Source organism: Eschrichtius robustus, chromosome 21 (genome assembly GCF_028021215.1).
Source record: "Eschrichtius robustus isolate mEscRob2 chromosome 21, mEscRob2.pri, whole genome shotgun sequence".
NCBI classification, from domain to species: domain Eukaryota; kingdom Metazoa; phylum Chordata; class Mammalia; order Artiodactyla; family Eschrichtiidae; genus Eschrichtius; species Eschrichtius robustus.
In genome coordinates, this window is record NC_090844.1 from 19525612 (window position 1) to 19543132 (window position 17521).

The 17521-nt window shown below is 34.8% G+C and overlaps 1 protein-coding gene across 2 annotated transcripts in view; it reads right to left on the minus strand.

The window, feature by feature from the left end:
- The window catches only part of TUSC3 (tumor suppressor candidate 3), a 185050-nt gene that overhangs the window by 63781 nt on the left and 103748 nt on the right, over positions 1-17521 (minus strand). For both annotated transcript variants that reach the window (XM_068532087.1, XM_068532086.1), the window contains exon 6: positions 13243-13332. In XM_068532087.1, the coding sequence (XP_068388188.1) occupies positions 13243-13332 (90 nt within the window). The remainder of the gene's footprint in view (positions 1-13242; positions 13333-17521) is intronic.

Consider the following 17521-nt stretch of genomic DNA (forward strand, 5'->3'; position numbering starts at 1 on the left):
CTGAACAATGCCAGCATGGGGGTGGGGATGATGCAGGCAAAACAAAGCTGTTTTCCTTCTCTTCTCATGAGATTATTTGCAGGTGTTTTGTTCCACTGTGTTGCTAAAACTTCCTAAGTGGACTTTCTAGGTTTTTATTTGTGGATAGCAGTCCAATAATTGATTTTTATGAGGCGCATGGGGGACTGGGAGCCTAGGATCTCCTATGTTGCCATTAGCACTTTTAAGTCATTAATTATCTCAGATCATATTGCCCCTATTAATGCTAGATTTTATGATAGACTTTGATTACTGACAGCTGGAGACTTAAACACCAAACAACTTGGATTTTTTTTAATAGCATTAATGAAATAGAAAAAAAAGGGAGCTATGAAGGTTTGAAACTTTCCAGAACCATGGTGAATGTAGGAAGTGTTTGGAAAAAAATACAAAGAAAAAACTTTCTCTAAGATGAGGATGTCGTGGGACTTCCCTGGCCGTCCAGTGGTTAAGACTTTGCCTTCCAATGCAGGGGGTGTGGGTTCGATCCATGGTCGGGGAGCTAAGATCCCACATGCCTCATAGCCGAAAAACCAAAAACATAAAACAGGAGCAATACCGTAACAAATTCAATAAAGACTTTAAAAATGGTCCACATCAAAAAAAAACTTTAAAATGAGAATGTCTTTAGTAATGACTTAATAATCAGTATAGATTATAACTCAGTGAGGAGTTATTATAGTTAAATGATTGCTAGTTATATTGACAGTGTCTTTTAATAAACCTGTTAGTTTTTAAAAATACGTTGAAGATGATCCAGCTTTCAGAACTTAATGTATTAAACCAATAAGCAAATTTATTGGTTATTACAGGAATAATGGTTTCTAGTCAACAAAGCTAAAATATAAACACTATAAGAATATCATGAAGACATAACATGACGACAGATTCTTGTGAGATTTGATGTAGGACACAATAATTTTGTTTCTTGGCAGAAATAAAATGTGGCTTTTCAGAGTAATTGCTTCTTTGGGAGAGAATTAAACCATCTTTGCATTATTAACACAGTAGCTCTGCTAGTACAGCCATTATAAAATTCATTTTAGGCATGAGGCTTATTTAGAATATTATAAATTCAACAGTTTTTTTTAACGTTACACTCAGGGATAAAATAAAAGATTAGAAGTTGTAGTAGAGGCAAGCAATATTTAAAAATTGTTTTAAAACATTTTATGGTATAGACTTTGTATTTCAATACACAGTTTGGGATAAACCCAAATCAGACAAGTCCAAACTTTTCAAATAGATTAAACTTTAGTAAGGTAAGAAATAAACAATTAAAACCTGTGTAAGTAAATTATTAATAGACTATTAGATATAATTTTATAGCTAGAAATAATTTCGTAAGTAATCATTTCTATACTGTATATAGTCAATGGTCTCCTAGTTAGTGAGTAGAACAAAATTAATTTAAAGCACTTATTTTCTCCGATTAACCTAAGAACAAGCAAATAAAAAACAAAACAAAAACTTTGACACTTTACAAATAGCTAGGAGAACACACACAGCATTATCGGCCCAAATACAGAATAAAATGTACATAATCCATCAGGTTTGATCATTTTGTGTGTGTGTTCTTTGGCTCATTTATTCATTGATTCAACAAGTCTGTATAAGTCTTATAAAGAGAATTATACAGATAAGTAATATTCTAATTCTGTGGCCAAGGTAATTTCATTTTATTAGTGGAGATGATTATGCAAAAACTATATAAGACTGAGAAAGATGAATATGACAAATAACTACCACGGCCATTCAGAATTGCAGAGCTTTATATTCATCCAGGAGCATAAAGAAATGACTTCATCCAAAAAAGCAGCACTTCTTTGGATGAGAGAGGAAGAGGGTTTTACAAGTATAGAAAGGGAGGAATGTCATTCCACAATTATAATACTTACAATAAAAGGAAATGTATTATGTGTACATTGTTAACAAGAGTTAACAGAAAATAAAATACCTCTGACTCATTTTTCTACCTGAGTCCTATTCTAATACATCCTTTAGGCTATTTTATTATTTAGCTAAAATGACACCAAAAGTTTAATAATATTTAGGGGGAGGGAAGAAATGAGTAAGAGAGAATGTACGGAAGGGGAGAAAGACAGAGATCTACTGTTACTTCAAAATATTCAGCATTACTCCTCCAAGATAATGGGACATTTCTCCAATGCAGACCTATTGTTTCTTCCCCTTGAGGTTATTAATTATTCATAAACTATAGCATAATTTGGTCTACAGCATGACCAGATCACACTGTGGCATTTTATTTTTTAATATAAGAGGGACACAGTATATTTGATTCTCTGTTTTGATAAATATATGTGACACATATGATGTGGTGTTTAAGGCTTTATGGGGAAAAAAGGTTACTTAAATATACAGAAACACTAAAACTTATTTTAATGTAACCTAATATGTAAATTTTACACAAATTTTCTCATGGCTCCTAATCTTTACATCTAAAGGTGATGTGATAATATGAATATTGAAATAATTTTTGAATGCTAATTTCATCCAAGTTTATAAAAAATTTATTTAAATCATTGATTAGCATTTTAAAGAATCAAAATATAATGATGTTGGAAAATATGCAATGAATAAGAAATATTCTGAGTTACCGAAATTTACATGGTCTTATTTTGAAGTTGTGGAGATACACCTCTAAAATGCTTTTTTTCAAATTAGAATGTATATGCTTATTATGTTTAATATAATTGACTCAATTTTATTCATAGTATGAGAATAATTTCCTTGGTTTATAATGACCATAGGGGTCTATTTAGTCCATTATTCTTTCCAATGTACTAAATAATTTACCAAAATTGGAAAAAACTTAAATAATACAAACCAGTTAGCAAATAACTTATCCCTTTCTCTGTGGGCAGGTCAATTCTTCGTGCCTTTGCTTTTTTACTATTTTCTCTGAAATCACATTTATTCTGAATTCTCAGAATTTTTAACTGTATTAGATTAAGTTTGACATCGTAAAACACATTCTCATTTTGTAGTTTTATAATCCCTTTGGGTATGTGCTTCAAGGTTTTAATTACAAAGTACAAACAAAGCTCAGGAGGGGGAAACCACTGTTTTTCAGACATAGTTAACATTTTTGAAAGGCTGAAAATATAACTTGAGTTCCTGTTTGCAAAGAAAGATTTATTCATCTATTCAGCTTTATTTTTATTTAATATCTGCCGTGTGTGAAATGTTTTGATAGGTGGTAAGGATACAAACCACATGGTCCTTCTTAATTAATTGCCAGGGTTGTTTGTTAGTAGCTAAACAGTTGAAAAGGAAGTAAAGGAGCAGTTTGGGTTGGCTTCAGAAGTTGGTAAAGATCAGTGAGTTTAGGATAAAAAGTGCATACTGTGATGATGAAAGTCAAAACCAGGTGTAGAGAGGGCAGAGAGAAGCAGCAATAGATGCTAGAGATAAAGGTAAGGAGTCTTACCAATGGCCAACTAGACGCAAAATATTTAAAATCAAAAGAAATAAAAAGATAAGGCAAAGCTTCCCAAGAGAGAAGATGCAAGGTCACAGCAACAGAGCAACCGTGGTACTGAGGCAAAATTTTAAAACAGTTCAGTTTCTAATACCACACAATGCAATAATAAGCAGAACTTTAATGACTGAGACTTTGGGCAAACCCAGATCATACTGCATCTCTCCACTAGTCTATCAGCTCCATGATACAGCTGTACTACTAGGGCAGATACAGTACCTGGTATTGAATGGGCTCTCAACAAACATTTATTGGATGGAAAAATAAAGGAATGAATAAATGAAAAGGCAGACTCTCAATTCCAAACTCTACCATAAATTTTTTGCATACCTTTACCAATTATTATTATCTTTCTGGGTTTTTTTGTTTAAAATTTTTCATTATATGTTGACATTCTCTTTGCTGGTGGTATGAAGATTATAATAAAACTCCTGAATATCCTAAATAAAATAATTGTATTTAGTTTAAATAAGCCTATACAATTTTCCACTTAGGACTAAAATATGTCCCTCAAAGAGCTAGTATATGCAAAATCCCTGAGGCATGAGAGTGTACAGCACTGGAGAAAGTGTAAGACTATTATGGCTACCTGAGACATAGAAGAAGTGCTACATTAACAATAAATTCTCGATTAAGCAGCATGCATTTTTGCAACAAAATGCTTTTGCATGTGCACGTAGAACACAGCTCTTAGCTACATTCATAACTGAAGTATAATGCAGTGAAAAATTCTGGATTATATATGGTAAACCCATAGCAACCCTCAGGCAGCAGCTAAAAGCCAGATCTTAAAAAAAAAAAGACAATATATTTATTTAGTTGGGAGTTATAATCGAAGCACAAGTTTATTTCACTGAATGCATCTCATTCAAGATTTTTTTTAACGACAGAAAATGTCTTTATGTCCCATGTAATCATACAGTTATATAGATTCCCTTTAGCTACACAGTAATGACTGTTTTTGTGATGCCTTTCACGCTGTGAAGTAGACCATTAGTACTTGACTTGTGCCATTACATAGCAACTTAACAGTAACAAACAAACTTGCAAATCGGCATAGTAACATACTGCCTGCACTATTAATTTTCTTTACATTCTCTATATTCATTTACATTTAAGTTCAGTGTGGTGAAACTTACTCTGATAACATCTGTAGATCCTTGTAGACATGTGTTATTTCACAATTAATATGTGAAAATGTGAACAGTCACTGATATTACAAATACATATAATTTTTTAAAGCTAATAGCTAAGTAAAGACCCAACAACATACTCCACAGTCTTTTAAGCTTGTCTGATCCAATTAGCTCAGTTCAGAGAGAAAACTGAACTACTGAAGCTAGAATCAGAACTTCAGAGCTGACACAGGCCCACTATATATCAATTCTGTTGATGGCCACAAACTATGCACTACTCAAACCAGTGTTGCTCCTAAGGTGACTGAGGAGTGGGGATGGGCAGCTGAGAGGACTGTAATGTAAACCCCTTCCCGAAAATGCAGTTCAAAACACAGGCCCCGTTGACAGAGCATCAGGAACAAACCTTCTATAAAGCAGCAAATCATCTGTTCACCTACATAAGAATTGCTAAAATGTACAACAGGATAAAACAATTTCTGATAGATATTCTTAAATAGATATGTTTTTATACTTTTCCCTACAGGATTATCTACAAGACAAATATGATATTGACTTAAAAAATTATTCACAATTGGTGAGACATCTTGACTACTTGTTGCTATTGTTTTCAGAGTGTGGTATCTTAAAAACACCAATTGAAAAGTATGTTTCTTCATGATTTTTTCCCTCTGTTTTGGAATCCACTAACAAAGAATAAACTCTTAGCATATTATGAGAAGCTGTAGTAGACACATCTACAAGGGCACTGCCCGTGCACCAGCCTGACTTCCACCAGCAGCACCTGCATTTCTGTGCCTGGGTGGCTTTCTTGAACACCCGAAGTCCACCAGTGCAGGGAAAGTAATGCCTTCCCCAGAGAAATAGCACTCAAAGAGTGACTGATGAGAGCTGGTATATAAATATCAATACCTTAGTTTCCCTCGCCACTTGGGTGGGAAAATCGCTGTATGTGTTCCACACCAGCTCCCAGAGATCCCCAAGCAGTATTAAGCTTCAGTGGCCCACGGCGCTCATGGGCTGGATACGGCATCTTTTTTGACTGCCTTCCCTTCCTGAACTCAGTTTCCCACTCCTTTCTCACGTTTGCCTCACCTCCAGCATGAGCTACTTTCACCTGAATTGTTGTCTTTGGGTCTGTTCTGGGAGGGACCCAAACTAAGACAGGAGTGTTTTCAACTTTTAAAAGCGCTTATACATCTATGATTATATTTTATCTCACAAACTACAAGGTAAGAAAAGCAGTATTAGTCCCTCTTTTCTTATATTAAATGAGTCTTAAGTAACTTCCACCCCCAGCGACACAACTGCTAAGAGGCAGAGCTTGGGAAGAACTCAAGCCCATTTTCTTCCCATCTGTTTCTCTGCCTGTACACTTCAGGACAAGGTATAAACATGACTCCGTGGGCCTAAGAGTCATTTTTACTCTCTCTTATGTAAACATCTCTTTTTAAGCATATATAAAATCTCCAAGATTAAATAGCGTTTACTAAGATGGATTAAAGCAAACAATTATACCCAAAACATTTTCATATCAGTTATACTTAGTGATGGCGTTCAATATATACAATCCTCCCAAACATTAAACCACAGGTCAGTGTGATCCGAAGCACTCACTGGTTGCTTCAATTAAAAAAAAATTTTTTTTAAGAAAGTCATCCTTTGGGTATAAATGCTAGATGGGATGGCTTTCTTGTCTACAAAATATGTAAGAAAACAAAATAATTATATTTAAGATTCTCTGGAGCTTCTCATTTTCGACACTGATGTTTGAGCCTGGTGCTTCCCTGCTGTGAGCAGTGTCCTCTGCACTGCAGCATGCCTAGCGGCACCCCCGGCTCCACCACTAGTTGCCAGTAGAGGGCAGGTGCCCCCACCGCTGTGACAACCAAAACCGTATCCAGCAACTACCAAATGTCCTCTGGGGGTGCCGGGAGGAGGGGGGGCGGGGAGCCAAATTCATCCCTCTTGGTATGATAGGCGTTTCACAGCCCAAACATCCCTTCACTACTTCATGAGACAGCCAGTCTATAAGGGCTACTTCATGAGACAGCCAGTCTCTAAGGGCAGTAAGGGTCAACGTGGTGTTGGGACAGAAACCACTTATACCTACCTTGAAATTTTACAAATGAGGAAAAGTTGAAGTCCTGGTGACATTTACCTAACGTTATAGGGTTCCAAAGTTAGCAAGAGTGGAAGAAGTTAACAATGGGTGTGAAGCTTATGCTTCTAAAACGTTACTTAATGCTGTTTCACAGAAAGGACCACGGCTTTTCACGTTTGGGGCCAACAGAGGAATCTGTTATCAGCTTGTCTTTCCCACTAGCAGCTCAATATAGCCCTGACAGCATGAGGCACAACATGAAACCTCTGGTAAGATGAGAGGAGGACATGGGAAGTAAAACAATATTTCTGGGGAATAAGTAAGATAAATGTAAGCATACTGATGGCAACTTAAAGAGAACTCTGAGGAAGTTCATAAGCACAAAGAAACTATATGCCAATGTCCACTTCAGTAAATTCAGATGTTAACAGAAGTTCTCCCATGCTTTGCGATTTGGGTTTAATTAGCTTTACTTTGTAATTCTGTTGTTGGCTTTGCATTTTGATGAATCCCTGTCAGTATTTAACAAGAAGGAAGGCAGAGGTGTATCATACCACCATCTTAACTCTGAAAATCTCTCTTCACTTCTGTTTCACTGTCATCTTTTTATAGCATCATCTGAGGAATGTACATAGACCCATCCCCTTTGTTAAACTGTGCGTATGTAGGTTTAAATCTATGGTATTTGCTTGATGCAAGAAAAGGCTAGTCAATTCTCAGTGGCCTTTTAAGCTCTCTGCGTATATTATGAACGACTAGCCTAGCTTTTAATGTTCTGCATCTCATACTTCTCCTAATTTTACAGCTTAATGCGGCAACATTCTCTTTAACCTCTTACCTATAGGGAGACAGTTTACTTAACTACATAGTGTGTTCTTTCTCCTTGACATGAAACTACAAGGGGTTGCATTTATTGATACCTATTTTTTATAATTTTCTAAATTTCCATAGTGAGCATTTATTAATTTTATGATCAGAAAGTAAACTTTAAAAGCAAAAGTTGAAAGAGGAAGTCAAAGTGTCATATTTCAAAGAATAATTAGAGGAACCAGATAATAGAAAAATACAGCCTGGAAGCTAATGACACATTCTAGGATTACACCTGGCCATGTGTATCTTTAAGCCTCTAGGGTCTTATTAGGCCTTAGTCATTTTATTTAAAAGGATTATGTCTGTCAAGGTTATGGAGGTTTCATGACATTTCACCCATATTTAATTAGTCAATCTCCCTGCAGAAAACAGTAGGTATCATTTCGGATTCATAGATTGCTCAGGGCCCTCAGACTTCTTAGAATTTCTGTCAAAAATTTAAAACAGATTTTAGCATCAAGATCCAAACATTAACCACTGTTACTAACAATATTTATGTCTAAACTTTAAATATGTATTTTAAATACTTAGTCTAATTATTATCAACTTAGTCTTCGAATGACTCTCGATCATGTTAACAAGATCCACCATTCTAATTCTGGCTTCTACTACTTGGACTATTATTTTTCCTCATTTGTAAAATACCTGCTCTCTGACCTCACAGTATTATGCTTAAAAGGTATAAAACTAGATGTTACAAAGCCAAATCCATTAAAAACTCCCATACACAGGAAAAACAGCAAATTAGGCAATTTAAAAAGTTTGACACAAAAGAACTCACCACCATCCAGAATTCTATTTAGAAACCAACTTCAGAAAAAGGGGGGGAGTTGGGGGGGAGAACAGCCCAACTATTTCTAGAAACCATATAGACCTTCATGGTACAATTTTAAAGTATTTACAAAGTTAAGTTCAGTTTAACATTGAAATAATTCTTCATAAACAATTTTAATACAAATTTCTTAAGCCATCTAACATAAATCAAATAGTTGAAGCCAAACATATTTTAAAAATTAATTTAGAAAAAATGAACAAAAATTAGAATCCAATTAGCTGATATTTATGTGTAATAGCTAGCTAAAAATAAGTCTTTAAAATGTAAATGGTTATTCAATTATGTTACAAATATGAAAACCACAGTAAACTTACTGTTTCATATACCTTACTCCACTAAATGTGCATCGGTCATCAAGAATTAATGCCTAATTATAAAATTCCTTTATAAATATTCATAAGATACTCACTTTGTCATTTTATTCCATACCACTGAAAGAGATAAATAGCCTAATTATAGTTATTCTCAAAAACACAAATCCTACATGGTAATTTCTTTTTGGAAATACAGGTTAAAATATGAAGAAATTACCAAGAAGGATAGTGCTAATTTTCAAGTTATATCTTGAAATTTAAACACATCTATTATAAAGAAAACCATTCACTATTATTATTCTAATGGACAGTCATTGTTTAAAGTATAACTCTGTACCAGTAACCACTTGATTTTATAAAGAAAAGTTAATCTTCTATTTTGTTCCAGTAATATGAAAACACATTATTATGCAAATCAGTTCATTAAAACAAAACTTAATCTTCTGTTTCAGTGTATGTTGACATTATGCATATTAAAAAGCAGGAAGGGAGGTTTTGCTAAAATACGTTAAAATGCAAAACAAGAAAAGAGCTATATACTAATGGGCAACATTCTCCTGCCCCTTTAACCTGCTTTTGTCTATACTGCTTAGTAAGTATAACATCTTAGTAATTAACATCTCAGATCAGTCCAAAACCGTATCCACATCTCTGGCCAAGAACACACTCAAGCAATTGATTGTGTAGCAAGAAGCTCCTATGTTTCCAAGACTTTCGTGATTTTTTTCCTTCAATCCTAATACTTGATTCAAATATAAGAAAAAATATTTTTTATAAAATATGAGGGTGAAGAGTTTGGGACAAAATTCATTTCTTTAAACAACTTGGTTATAGGTTTAAGTCTCATCATTTCTGTAACTTTTGATTAAGGTGCTGAAAAGCTAAAATACATACATTGAAAGCCAGATGCACATATGAAGGAAAAGTTTTTTTCTTTTAAAAATATAGAAAATTCTGTTTTCTTAATGTGTTCCTCTGGGCCATCACAGTACCTTTTCCTAAGGGCCATGCCAATCTCTACCTACCAAAGAGTAATACAACAATGTGGAGGGGGGGGTGATAAAACATTTTCTAAATCAATAGAGAAAATTTCTTTCCAATCTAATCTAAACCTTAAAATAAATGTTCCTGTCACATTAAGGTTACTAACTGGTTTATGTGGAATTAACAGTGACATGTTGATCCTATTATCCTTCAGACTAGTGACAAAAAAAAAATGGAAAGAATTAAGATAATACAATTCAAGAAACCAAAATCTCCTAGTGTGAGTCTTTATAATCATTTAATAAAACATTTATTGAGGACAAGCTGTATGTAAGTGTAAAGATGAAAAATAGCTTAAAAGAAACTCCCTATGTTAAGAATTTGACTAATACATGAAATATTAAAAAATTATTATAAAGGAATGCAGAGATACATAAATGGGCTAACTACATATTTATAAATGTGTAAAGGGAAGAAGAATTTCTAACGTAATTAAGGAATGCATTTCACAGGGATGGCAAATTAGGTGGTATTTGAAGGATGGGCATGATTTGATAGAAATTCCGGGAATGGAAGCAGCAAAATAAAGCATATATTTAGAGGACAAGGGACAGTACAAATACACTAACACTGAGTTTCTCTGCAAAGGAGTAGAGGTCTTAGGCTGAAAAGGAAAATTACAATGGGCAAGTAATGGAGAGCCACTTAGGATTTCCAATTTAACTGGTAACTCTCGTCCACACATATTAATATTATCACTATAGTCAAAGTATGCTTTAGGAATATTCACCTAGTGGCCTAAAATACTCATTTGTGAAGTCTAGTGCCTAGCATATATTCAGTGAGCAATAGATGGCATCCACGTTGTCACTGTTACTGTAATCAGTGCAAATTTTTTTGGAGCTTACTCCAGTAAACATGTGAGGGGATTAGAGTCTCATGATTTAGCAAAGTAATGGTTGAAATGGTAAGAAGATTACAGTGAGAATGAAGAGTGACAGTATACAACACTTTAAAATATGCCACTTTGGCCTAAGAATTATTTTAAGCTGAAGGCACTGAGAAGAAGCAGATACTAGAAAAGTTCTCTGCCTTCCCCAATCTGCCTAAAAGCCGGACATAAATTCACAACGGTGTCCCTCCTCCTTTCTCTACCAGCAAGGACATAGGTAGAGACAATCTACAGGTAGAGACAATCCCTGGAGACAACTTTAGATCCTTCTCAATGGAGAAGGCAACCACGAACTTAAATCTGCACACTACACCTCACTTTTGCTTATCTTACTTTTCCTGGTCACTTCCACCACTGGCTTTCCCTCAATACCTTTCTTTCTGTCTGTAACTGAAGATGGCACTTAAGCCTGAGCTCTAAGCCACCTCTGAGAGTTATTCATTTTTCCCTATCTCCCATGTATACATGAGGTATACATGTTAATCAATTTGTTTGTTTTTCTCTTGTTATTCTGTCTTTTGTTACAGGGGCCCCAGCCAAAGACTCAGAACAGTAGAGGGGAAATTATATTTTCTTCCCCTACATAAGCTAAAACATTTCACAAGAATGTTGATGAATTTTTCATATACTTTAACAAATGTATTTAAGCAAATAAAAAAAAGCAATGCTTAATATGTTTATTTGCCTAAGGAATATTATAAGAATATTAAAAGGCAGTAATAAAAATTTTATCAATTTCCAAAATTTACACTTTTAAGTATCATTAACACAACAGTGATCAAATCTTTGTGTCAGGCCCTCTTTATGAAATAGGAACATATCAGGGACCAAAGTGGATAAAAAGCCATGCTGTCAAGTGCTTATACCCTACTGGGGTCCTGGCAAAAGACAAACAAAAGTAACACAGAATAAGTAAATTATATAACGTGTTATAAGTGCTATGGAGAAAAAATTTAAAAGGAAAGGAAGACAGTGAGTATGGGTATTGGGGAGGAGGATGAGAGGAAAGGACTACACTTTTAAATAGGATGGTCAGGAAGACTTGAAGATAAGGGGACAATTCATTGCTTGATAATTACTTCCAATTATTTTTTCTGTAAAATTAATTTTGAATATTAGACATTCAAATCACTTTTCTAAGTAGTGACAGATTTAAAAAATACATAGTACACATAACAAAAGACATGTCTGATTTACTACAGCAGCTGATTATCCAGAGTCTAACTTTGACTCCATATTCTTGACACCTATAGAAGAAATCTGAAAATGTTGACAAAAGTATGAGACCAAAATGGTTATTATATAGTATCAGTGACTGTAACTTAGCAACCAGCCCTTAAAATCTAATTGAGCCATCAGGGTACATACAATAAGTAAAGTGAATTATACCCCTATATTACAGTTCCACAAAGAAGTTCAAAGAAAGTCACAAACAATTGAGGAAGAAGAAATAACTTGTTAGCTTTTTTAATATGAAAGATATTTGAAGTACTGTAAGCAATGAAGAACAAACCTCATAAGCTTACATTATACATTTATATTTATAGAGAAATTATAACATGATTTGCCATGGGATAACTTTATTCCATTCAGAGCCACAATTTTCAGAAATTAAGAATTTATTATCATTTTAGGTGTGATTCTGGTACTGTGGTTATGATTTCCTAAGAAAACCTCATCTTTTAGAGATACCTACTGAAATATTTACGTTTGAAATGAAATGATTTTGGGCAGTTATTTCAAAAGAATCCAACAGCGGTAAAGAGAACTGGGTGGGAGAATAGATGAAACAAGCTTGGTTATGAACTGGTAATTAAGTTTGGTGATGAGTGCACGAGGGGTGTCATTATATTCTCCCCTCAAAATCTGTATAAAGAAAAAGCTAGAGAAAAAAAGCACATTTTAAAACAGTAATCTTCACCAACCTAATGCTAAGCCTCAAAGACAGTATTCTGCAAAGTTGATCTATGACAATATTTCCCACCGCCAAAAGGAAAGGGAAGGCAGCAAAACAGTAGCAGTTACTAATGTAGACTTTGCTACTGATTTAACTATACACCAATTTCACTTTCAATTTTCTGGCAAACAGTTCCTGGCATCCTAATACCATGACTTCAGGGTTCTTAATGATCTTCTGAACGGAATTAAATTTATCATTGCTGGGACACTGGCTACAAACTGTTCCTATTTCCTCTTTTGGCATTACATATTATTGCCATAGCAGTCTACGAAGTTGAAAAAATAATTTATGTGTGTATATTTGATAAGCAGGTACACTGACTGAATTTTTTTTTTAATCCACGCTAAAGCAGTCCTCACCCTAAAAAAATATATATATGCGCATGTTGTGTGTATGTACATGGTGAAGGTAGTAAATGAGAAGAGAAAGAACATATATTTAGATTTACAAATAGAATCCTTTCTTACTAAATGCTAAACTTAATTTCGGATTCCTATGTAAACAGGATTAAAGTTCATAATACTGATGCATAGAACATGCACTTACCACTTGTCCATTGTGTGGGTTTTTATGAGCATATGGTGGTCCACGGATATGATTCCACATCTGGCCAGAAGTCATAGCAAAGACTATACACTGAAAAAACAGGGTACAGTATTACAACATGTAAACTGAAAAGTAAGAGACTACTGCATTCTTTACAAAAAAAAAGGGTCCTGAAACTGTCTTTCAAATATCATGTAACAGCTCATCCATTAAGATCATTTTCATTTACTTACTATGGGACCTTCAGTAAGTTACTCTTCTTCTGCTTCTCAGATTTGATATCTATAAACTGGGGATACCAAGTATGCTGATGACATACGTTAATGATTAAATTGGGTAACATATGTAAAGCATCTGGCATGGTGACTGATAATCTGATATGTCCTAACTAGAGCTAGTCAAAAGTATAGGTAAAATATGATGTTTTAGATATAGCCAGGAATAATTCACAGAAGCCATATTCCTGCTGGATCTAGCAAAAAAGGCTGCATTTGGAAAACTAATCTTAAAGATCCGAGACATTAAAGAGATGGTGGGGGAGGAAAGAGTATGAACCAGAAGTCACAGTTGATCACTATAACTTATATGTAAGCATGTTTTGTTTAAATCATACATGCTTAAATTTACAAACATGGACATCTTTAGACTGAAATATGTCTTCAGGTTAAAACACTTCCTACTGTCTCAGAACTTGCCCAGCTCACTCTTTATTTGAACTGCCCACCTCTGGTAGGCAGATTCAAGGTCAGAATGAGCAATGTGTGACCGGGGATCTAAACATACAAGATTTGCACAATTTTTAAAGGAGAAAAGAGGATACAAAAGGGGAAAAGTAGGATGAGGCAAATTAATGGAGGATTTTTAAACCCAGAGAATAAATCTGAACTCTGTTTCATAACTTCTTGGGAACCACAATATTTCAAAAGAAAATAAAAATGATATAACAGGATTATAGAGATTAATCTGAATCCTTTCCACACTTTCTTGAGAATAACTCTGAAATAAACTGAAACCTCTTAAAAGTCAGACTTGACTTGTATATAGATTTTGCCTAGATTGAGATATTTCCTGAAAGTCGAGATTTTACAAAATATTTGCACTTTAAACTTAGAAGGTACATTAGAATTTAGGCCTGAAGTGAAACAGAGAATGATGCACCACCTAAAAAGTCATTTAAAAATGTGAAATTGGGCTTCCCTGGTGGCGCAGTGGTTGAGAATCTGCCTGCCGATGCAGGGGACACGGGTTCGAGCCCTGGTCTGGGAAGATCCCACATGCCACGGAGCAACTGGGCCCGTGAGCCACAGTTACTGAGCCTGCGCATCTGGAGCCTGTGCTCCGCAACAAGAGAGGCCGCGATGGTGAGAGCGCGCACCGCGATGAAGAGTGGTCCCCACTTGCCGCAACTAGAGAAAGCCCTCACACAGAAACGAAGACTCAACACAGTCATAAATAAATAAGTAAAAGAACGTGAATTTCTTTAAAAAAAAAAAAAAAAAAAGTGAAATTGTTACGTGAGAAAAATAAATTGTATATCTAATTTATAGGAGTATCGTGTCAGTGATTTAGAGAATATATTAAGGTTGATTATTATGTAGATAGATTATAATATAGTAGTGTGAAAGGCAGAGTATATTTTAAAATCCAGGAAAAGATATATCTAGTGAATAAACACATTTATAGTATAAGCAAGTGACATTTTTGTTTTTAGTAGATACTCAGTAATACTAGAGTTCTATCTTTTTTGGGATCTAACCCTCATAGTCACTAAATCAGCACTGAAACTGTATGTATTTCTGGTTTTACTTTTACCTGTCTGCCTATTCCTTCTCTGACTTCTACTGCTTCACTTGATATTCCTATTTCCAACTATGGTGGAAAAAAATGCATGATCAAGTCTGTATTTTAGAAGGATGGTACTAGTCACAGTATGGAGAATAGACTGGAGAAAAGTATAACTTGAGGCAGAGAAATCAGTTTGGAGGCTGATGCATAAAAACGCTTGAGACTATAGTGGCCAATGCCATGGTAGTGACAGAATTGAGAGATTTGGACAAACAGGAGAAATATTTAAGAGATGGAATCAATAGACTTTGGTGACTGATTGATGTGATAGAAAATAGTCAAAATTAACCTCTGGGTTTCTGATTTGAGCAACAGTGTGTAGTTAGTGGTGACACCCAATGAGATAACAGAATAAGGCAGAAGCATGTAAGGGTGAAAGGGAAGAAGGTAACAAAGATTTGGAGTTCCCTGTTTTAATTATTATTATTATTTTTTACAGTAGGTCCTTGTTGGTTATCTATTTTAAAAATAGCAGTGTGTACACGTCAGTCCCAAATTCCCAGTCTATTCCCCCCCACTCTTCCACCCAGGTAACCGTAATTTTTTTTTAAAGTCTATGAGTCCATTTCTGTTTTGAAAAGAAGTTCATTTGTGTCATTTTTTTTAGATTCTACACATAAGTGATATCATATGATATTTGTCTTTATCTGTCTGACTTACTTAGTATGATAATCTCCAGGTCCACCCATGTTGCTGCAAATGGCATTATTTCATTCTTTTTAATGGCTGAGTAATATTCCATTGTATATATGTACCATATCTTCTTTATCCATTCCTATGTTGATGGACATTTAAGTTGTTTCCACGCCTTGGCTATTGTAAACAGTGGTGCAATGAACATTGGGTGCATGTATCCTTTTGAACCATGTTTTTCTCTAGATTTATGTCCAGGAGTGGGATTACTGGATCACATGGTAGCTCTATTTTTAGTTTTTTAAGGAACCCCCATACTGTTCTCCATAGTGGCTGTACCAATTTACATTCCCACCAGCAGTGCAAGAGGGTTCCCTTTTCTCCACACCCTCTCCAGCATTTATTGTTTGTAGACTTTTTGATGATGGCCATTCTGACCGGTGTGAGGTGATATCTCACTGTAGTTTTGATTTGCATTTCTCTAATAATTAGTGGTGTTGAGCAGTTTTTCATGTGCCTCTTGGCCATCTGTATGTCTTCTTTGGAGAAATGTCTATTTAGGTCTTCTGCCCATTTTTTGATTGGGTTGTTTGCTTTTTGGATATTGAGTCACATGATCTGTTTGTAAATTTTGGAGACTAATCCCTTTTTGGTTGCATCGTTTGTGAATATCTTCTTCCATTCTGTGGGTTGTCTTTTCATTTTGTGGTTTCTTTGCTGTGCAAAAGCTTTTGAGTTTAATTAGGTCACATTTTTTATTTTTGTTTTTATTTCCATTACTCTAGGAGGTGGATCTGAAAAGATATTGCTGCAATTTATGTTGAAGAGTGTTCTGCCTATGTTTTCCTCTTATAGTATCCAGTCTTACATTTAGGTCTTTAATCCATTTTGAGGTTTTTTTTGTGTATGGTTTAAAGAATGTTCTAGTTTCATTTTTTTACATGTAGCTGTCTGGTTTTCCCAGCACCATTTATTGAAGAGACTGTCTTTTCTCATTGTATAGTCTTGCCTCCTTGTTGTAGATTAACTGACCATAGGTACATGGGTTTATTTCTGGGCTTTCTATCCTGTTCCACTGATCTATATTACTGTTTTGTGCCAGTACCATACTGTTTTGATGACTAGCTTTGTAGTATAGTCTGAAGTCAGGAAGCCTGATTCCTCCAGCTCCGTTTTTCTTTCTCAAGATTGCTTTGGCTATCGGGGTCTTTTGTGTCTCCATACAAATTTTAAGATTTTTTTAATCTAGTTCTGTGAAAAATGCCTTTGGTAATTTGATAGGGATTGCATCAAATCTGTAGATTGCCTTGGGGAGTTCATTTTTAAATGGGTTAACTCTAATGTACTTTCAAAACATCCATTTCAAAACATCTTTGGAGAGTGAGACGTCTAAGAGACATTTACCTATATATCTAATGACAGAGGTGTAGGGAAGAAAAACTACAGATCTGGGAATTGTCAGCACATAGTTGTTCACTGAAGTCATGGGAATGGATAAAATTGCTCAAGAAGAGTAAATAGGGTGAGAAAAATAGAAGGCCTAGAGGGCTAGAAAAGAACACTGATGAATACTTGTAAGTTCATAAACTCATAGACAGGAGCCTGCAAAGGAATCTGGGACACAGAAGTAGGAAGAAAATGAAGGTAGGAGATATAGTGTAACAGAAGCCAAGGATAGAATTTTGAAAAAGAAGAATGTGGTGGTCAAAAATGGTCAAATGCTGGGGAATGATCAAATACAAAACAACCTGAAAAGACTTATTTTTTCTTGACTATTCATTTGAGACACTAAAATACTTAA